Source organism: Sprattus sprattus (genome assembly GCF_963457725.1).
Source record: "Sprattus sprattus genome assembly, chromosome: 2".
Taxonomy (NCBI): domain Eukaryota; kingdom Metazoa; phylum Chordata; class Actinopteri; order Clupeiformes; family Clupeidae; genus Sprattus; species Sprattus sprattus.
In genome coordinates this window covers 35,403,157-35,410,820 of record NC_137921.1, presented here as the reverse complement: position 1 = coordinate 35,410,820, position 7,664 = coordinate 35,403,157, and the positions used below count along the sequence as shown (strand labels likewise).

The 7,664-nt window shown below is 47.4% G+C and overlaps 1 protein-coding gene across 1 annotated transcript; it reads right to left on the bottom strand.

The window, feature by feature from the left end:
- Positions 1-5,346: 5,346 nt before the first annotated feature.
- On the bottom strand, positions 5,347-7,328 carry LOC308360111 (solute carrier family 46 member 2; the record flags this gene model as incomplete). The annotated part of the gene is made up of 3 exons (XM_080831874.1): positions 5,347-5,507; positions 5,849-5,932; positions 6,359-7,328. 3 exons carry the CDS (start codon positions 7,326-7,328, stop codon positions 5,347-5,349), a joined length of 1,215 nt encoding a protein of 404 aa, XP_080688000.1.
- Positions 7,329-7,664: the final 336 nt, after the last annotated feature.

Below are 7,664 nucleotides of genomic sequence, written 5' to 3'. Positions count from 1 at the left end.
AGAGAACGCTACCATAGCTAAAGGAACAACGATCCGATGGCAGCATCCAGCGTCAGTTCACCTGAACCGATTCCTCGATGGCTGAGTCTGCACCGCCTCACAAATGTGGACCTTATACGTTCCCTGTTCACCGGTGGTGTCTGTGGTGTGATGAGGTTAATCCAGCCACGCAAAGTGAAGCGATATGGTTCTTGGACCAAAAAAAAAATATATATTTTCCCGAATGGCTTTATGATAACTTTATAATCTCAAAGAATATCCAATCCAATATCCTCGTTTAGTCAAACTCTCTTCCCTCAGCTAAATTAGTATTTTAATTTGAACCTAGACCTATGGTCTTCATAAGCAGTCGTAGGCCTACCGATGACTGCTTTTTACACATTTTGATCTAATGTTTTTATCTATTGTGTAATTTTATTAATTAGATGACTGGCACGTTGAGTCATTGTTTTAGTCTATTAAAGGCGTATGACAGTCATATGACAGGAATACACAAATGTAAAAATGTATTTAAGTTAGGTCTATTATCTTCGCGTAGAAACTGAAGATTGTATCACATGCCAAGATAATTCATTTGCTGTAGGCTATTGTTCCCTTTTCAGGAAATTACCCTTTGCGGGTGGGTGTGAGGTGACGCACCTGCTTGGCAATAAATAGTTGATGACTACTCTGGAGACATGATACGGGACCATTGTCTGTGGCAGAGATAATGACATGATAGGTAGCCTATTTGCCAGGGAGACTGTGAACTCTGAAATGGCAGCTTTAAAGAATCAAGCTAGTTGGCGTGTTAGCCTGTACGACTTAGTAACGTTAGCCTTATCCAATAGTGATACTTCCCTGGAAAACGCATTAATTCACTTACTTTTTACCATAGGAAACGGTGGTTAACCTGGCAATGAACTTCATTACACAGGTTGCAATGTTTGAGCGACACCCGGTGGTGAATTCAGGCTGTTTGGCTGGGCGGCAGAAAGTATCCTGCCTAACTCTACACTCTGACAGAGAACGTAGCCTATCGTCAGGTAAGCATGCAGAATTCATCTTTTTCAAAGTCCCACCCTGTTACTGTTGGCCTGTGAAGCTTTTCAGAACCTTCCTACCTACAAAACACCAAAAAAGCAGTGCATTGCCAGAGAGCCTTTTCGATATCTTAATATCATACCGTGCATGACATAAGGGCTTCTACATTACAGAAGTGGAGGGTTTAAAATATTAAAATGACCATTAAATAGGCTACCTGCAATTCAATTGGCAGGTGCCATATCGTGCATACTGCGCTTTGTCAAAAGCTTGACAGACTTCCCTTACATAGAAACTGTTGCTAGGGTAGGATTGGACAAGAATCGTTCTGGGGCGGGACTTTGCAAAAGGTCGGTGAAAGATTCTAACCGTCTGTTATGTATCTGTATGAAATGCCAGAACTTCGCGATTATGTTTAAACGGAATTGTTTTCGCAACAGTGTTCTATCATTCCAATCCCCCCTCATCAACACATTGTTTCAAAAACTCACAATTTAGTTAAGGCTAGCATTCATTTCAATAACTGCATAAGCAGGACATGACTATTCCCTTCCTTTTCTGAGAGATTTGTGATTTATCATTTAATAATATAATAAGGTAAAGCTTAATTGGCTAAATGGATGAATTTTTCACTGGAACGGATTTGGAGGCGATTTGTGATGTAAGTTAAGTCTTGGATAAAAGCATTTGCTAAATACTGGACCTTTACCTTTAGGTGAAGGTTAGCGTTAACGGTTCATCAAAACTAGCTTGAAGGCTACGTAACTAGCAGGATATTCTATCAATATTTCCGAAAGTTTCACATGTTAGTGATGGCAGCTGTAACTTTTAATTTAATTGGTTTATTATTGATACCAATTTGTTGTTGTGGAGGTAGCTAAAGATCTAGCTATGATCGCTAGCTAGCTACTTTGTCTTTTATGACGTTAATTTCAAAACTATGGATGACTAGCTTTCGCTAACTTTTGGCTAAGGTTAGTTATGTTAGATAAGGTTACATACAAAAACGTTCTGTTCACTATTAACGTTATTGTACATTACATTAATTTCAGCTCCCATGGCTGTTTGGAATTACTGCAAATAAACCAAATGCAATTCATTTTAATGCATTTCCTCTGCTTTATTTCCCTCAACATTCAGCTGATAGAGGATCTCCATAGTGGGGCCTTACTACATATTATGGCTGAAGATTTCAAGAATTTGGTGACTTGGTCTCATTCTCACTCGACTATATGTCCACACATCCCTTATCGGGCAGAAGGATACAGATTGGAAGAGGTGAACACTTTCGTGCTTCCATGGAATTGCACAGCTGGACATGCATACAACTGGCCCTTGTCGTCACTCTCTGGCAAAGTGGGGGAGGCAAAGAAGATCCTGAGTAGAACCAAGACCAGGAACAGGTTCCATCCCGGTCGAGAGGGAGAGGAGCAAGACATTGCAGAGGGGCCAGCTGATCTGAGCCATGCTAGGGGGGAAGCCCCAGCTGAATCTGACGACAGTCAGAGCAGCCTTGTCACTCATGCTTCAGGAGCGCAGGGTGATGATGTCAGCAGAGAGCAGAGAGAAGCCCCCAACCCAGAGCAGACCAAAGGGAAATCTCAGAAGAGGAAGAAGAAGGGGCCGTCTACTTGTACTTGGAGGCCACAGGAACAGGCCACCACCTCCACAGACTCCCCCATTGCTGGGAAAAGCAGTGCCCCCTGGGGCGCCAGTCTTCCCAAAATCTCCAAACTGTCCGAAAGCGCCATGCAGGACATGGCGTGCGCTGCCGAAGATAACGGCACTACCGTGACTGCCTTTGACAGCTCCCAGCTCAGCATGCACCTGGAGGATCTAGGCTCCGACGCGGACAGTGCCGCGGAGGATGAGCTCATGAACACATCTCAGACCGGAGCAGGAGACGCAGCATCCACCACCCCATTGCGGGGCCGAGGGAGGTCAGAGACAGAGGGGCACCCCTCCCCTGCCACCCCCGGATCCCCTCACACAGACCCTTCCACCTCAACTGCCCCTGGCTCCTCCGCGGACAGGAGCAACAGGAGGATGGCAGTTACCAGAAGTAAGTGCTGGACCAAGATCTCTGTCTTTGTGTAAACCACATGCACATCTGTGTGACTTTTATTTGTTTGTCAACCATTTTCCTGAAGAGGGTTTTGAAGTGGATGTAACCTCTACTGTCGTAATCATTTTATTTCACCTCAATGATTCATCCTGGAAAGTAACTGGATTATTATATCGTAATGAAATATTGTACAGTGGCTGTATTTGATCTAGTGTCTTGAGGATGAGCTTGAGGAACATCTGCAGCTTGTTAATCTCAACATCCTTTTTTTCCGTCTCGTCTGCCTTCAGAGAAACCAAAGGGGATTCTGGGAAGCCTGTGCAATGTGTTGAGTTTCCAGGCCTGGCTGGCATCGACGCGTCCTAACCACTCGCCCTCGCTGGGCTGCCTGTCCCTGGTTGAGCTGGACTCTCTGCTGGTGTCCTACCTGATATACATGTGGGAGGGTGGCAGCCGTCAGCTCACACAGACCACACTGATGTGCCATGCCCGCTGCCTCGACCGACACCTCAGGGTGCGTGCGCCTACAAAAGCTCCTTTGATCTTAGATGTCATGCTATGGAATATCATCATGCTGTATGTTTTTGAGACATTTTGAATAACCCAATATCAGTGTGTTAATTTGTGTACTTGCGTTTTAAATATACAAGATTAGATTTACTGAGGTTATATTTAATTAAATATGTTTTGGCCAATGCCATAATTTGGTAAATTGTTAATTTGGATATTGTTAATATATTAATATTGTTTAAGTGTTAGGTCATGTTGAATGTTAGTAGGTCTGTATATGACTGATGTAGTATAAATATTGTATTAGGTGGTAACTGGGTGGCTTGTGTTACAGGTGCAGGGCTGCTTCTACAGCGTGCTGCGCTCCCCCGAACTGCCCGACACTCGTCAGCTGCTGGACGAGTACTGCCAAGTGCTGCGTGAGCGCGAGATGGACCGGCACGCGGAGGTGATCCGCAGTGTGACCGCGGAGGAAGAGGAGGAGCTGCGGCGTCTGGGCGTACTGGGCCGTGGCTCACCTGAGGCGCTGCTGCACCTGGTGCTCTTCAACAACCTGCGAGCCTTCGGACCTACACACCTCTACCGCATGTGGCCCGTGCCCGCCGGAAAGTTCCACCTCATGCGAGTGACGCCGAGGCCAGAGGTCAACCGGCCCGTGTTGGATTGCCTAGAGTGGGTGGACCCCGCTGACCCTGAGCAGCCCCCCCTGCGCATGTTCGCCCAGCCCGACGAGCCTCTCCGCTGCCCCCTGCAGGACTTCCGCGTGTACGCCACCAAGCACACGGCCGGCTTCCTCAGCCACCACGACGCCATCTACTCCAACCAGCGCACCGGCGTGGACCTGCAGAGCCAAGAGTGGTACAACCGCTCCCCCATGAGCAAGGCCCGCATGGACAAGTTGATGAGAGCTCTGGCTCAGAGAATAGAGGTCATCCGCGTCACCCACGCCATCGTTCCTGTTTAGCATAGCCACCTGTGTTGATATTTACCACAGAGTTGTTTAGGATGCAGTGAAACTGATACAGGATAGAATATACAATAATAATAATGATAAATAATGTACAGTTATGATGCGATAAAAAAGACAATATGCCAAGTCTTGTTTTTGTTTATTACATATGTTGCTAATTATTAAATATGAGTTAAACTGCTGATGTGATTTGTTTTGTTTACTCTTTTCTCCCTGAGAACTATGTAATTTCTCAGAAACCTTTTTGTTTTCAGTCCTTAAAGGTTTCAGTTGAGTTATTGTGATGTTATTCATCTCCTGACATGAACACATATGGGCTCCGGATGCGACTACAGTTTAGATAGCTGAAAAACAAGCAAAACAAGAAAGAAATGAGTTAGAAACACACTTTCCATACAGATATCTGCACAGGATTGAACAGATGCATGTAGGCGGGTTTGGGGTTGATAGATGTCCATGATACAGATTGTGTTGGGTTGAAAAGTTAGAAAGTTGATGTGTGTGTAGAGTACACTCACAAGACCAGTATGATGCTGCAGTAACTTACGGCACCGGATAGGAGAAAGTGTGTGTGTGTTTGTGGTAGACTTACAGGACAGGTATGATGCTTCAGTAGCTCATGGCACTGGAGAGGTGGAAGTGTGTGTGTGTGTGTGTGTGTGTGTGTGTGTGTGTGTGTGTGTGTGTGTGTGTTTTGGGTAGACTTACAGGACAGGTATGATGCTGCAGTAGCTCATGGCACTGGAGAAGAGGAAGTGTGTGTGTGTTTGTGGTAGACTTACAGGACAGGTATGATGCTGCAGTAACTAATGGCACTGGAGAAGACGAAGCAGAGTCCGCTATGCCATGGAAGGGTGAGAGGGTAGATGAGTGTGAAAATCGCTGTGGAGACGACGTTACTCACAGACAGTGCCAGCTGCAACCAACCAAACACAGAACCTGGTGAGGGAAGAGAACCATGGGAACTCATTTATACTTCCAGATACAAACACTGCATAGGAACCATGCATACAGTACATAGGAATCATCCATCCATACAGTATACAGGAACCATACCACTATGGAGCCACAAATTATTAAAATATTTGTCTATTCCGCCGCTTATACTTTACATATGCTCATACATACTTTTATCGCTATTTTGCACTTCTGGTTGGATGCTAAACTGCATTTCGTTGTCTCAGTACTTGACAATAAAGTTGAATCTAATCCAATCTAATGTTATGCTAAAAAAGATCCTGTCGCCCTCTAGTGTCTGTATGTTAGTAATGCAGGTTTACCATACTGCTGTGCATCCAGAATCTTGGATAACTGTGCCTTCAACGTTGGCATGGGAACACAGGCGAACATCATGACTCCCCGCGCTGTAGGTGAGAAGATGAGAGTTAACTAACAACAGATATATCACTGTGCTTGTATGACTTAAAATAAAGTAAAACTGTATGCTGTTATGAGACGATCCAGATTTAGGGATTTAAAATACCTCCTGGTGAGTGAACACAAATAGTTTGTGTTAAGTGAACACAAATAGTTCGTGTTGAGTGAACACAAATAGTTTGTGTGCAACCAATGTCCATTATTGAATTGAGTAAATCCAACACATTCTTTTTTTCAGTGCATACCGCTCAAGTGATTTGAGTGAGTTGCTCTAACCACTTAGTGACTCTCTGAAATGTATACTTCTTCAACTTAAAATATTCACATATTACCTTTTAAGCCTGTTCTGCATAAAGTCTGTATTATAGCTGGTAACACTTTAAACTAATAACCCCGGGTTTTACCTGACTCACCCATGAAGTATACCCAGCTGTGGGTGGCGAATGCCATGATGGCCATGCCCGTACAGTTGGAGACAATGCCCAGCAGGATGAGGGTTGTGTCCTCCAGCCGTGGGGAGAGCGCCAGCACGCCCAGGAAGCTGCTCAGGTACATGGCCTGGGTGGCAGCGCTGCCGTAGCCCGCCCACACCGAGTCCCAGCTCAGAGGGGGCTTCAGCACGTAGAGGGAGAGCACGTCCTCCGCCCCACTCATGCCCACGTCAAACAGCACCAGGGCTGCCATCACCAAGGCCACCGCCACCCTGGGCGACTGCACACTCGTGCCCTGGTGCTGAAGGAGTGGCAGAAGGTCCTCTCTGGACCGGGGAGGGTGCTCGGGGAAGGAGAGGAGAAACGTGGAGTAGAGGATGGAGGTGGTACCCAGGAACATGGCCGTGCCCACCAGCGCCACCCCGCTCTGGCCCAGGCTATACACGTGCCCAGACAGGAGCCCGCTCGCCACCCCTGCTGCGCCTGCGCAGAAGTCCACGGTGTTGAGCTTCAGCGTGCGCCGCCACCTGGTGGACTGGAGTGATGCCAGTGCCACCACCCCGCTCCAGAAGCCCGGGGACCCTCCGCTGAGCCCGTGCAGCGCAGCGCCCGCGTACAGCACCTCCAGGGGCAGCTGCCGCAGCAGCAGCAGCGCCAGCAGGAAGCCCATGCCCAGCACGGAGCCAAGCTGTGGGCACAGCAGCCATACGCGCCCCCCGCAGCGCTCCGCCAACCAAGTGAGGGGCGCGAAGGAGAGCAGAGCGCAGGAGGTGGTCACTATGCTCTGGAGGAGGAAGAACCACATGGAGAGCGCCTGGGCAGCATCACTCTGCCCTCCGCACAGCTCCAGGGAGCGGCTGTACACCACCAGCGTCAGGGCCATCCCAAAGAAGGAGGTGCTCACGGTGTGGAGGACCACCAAGGGCTCCACCAGAGACACGTAGCCACCCATACCTGTGGGAGCACAACAGTCTTAATGCAGTTTAGACACACAGCCACCCATACCTGTGAGAGCACAACAGTCTTAATGCAGTTTAGACACACAGCCACCCATACCTGTGAGAGCACAACAGTCTTAATGCAGTCTACTAGACACACACACACAGCCACCAATACTTATGAGAGCACAACAGTCTTAATGCAGTATACTGTAGACACACACCATCCATATCTGTGGGAGCATAACAGTCTTAATGCAGTTTAGACATACAGCCACCCATATCTGTGGGAGCACAACAGTCTTAAGGCAGTCCACTATAGATATACTGCCACCCATACCCATAATGCA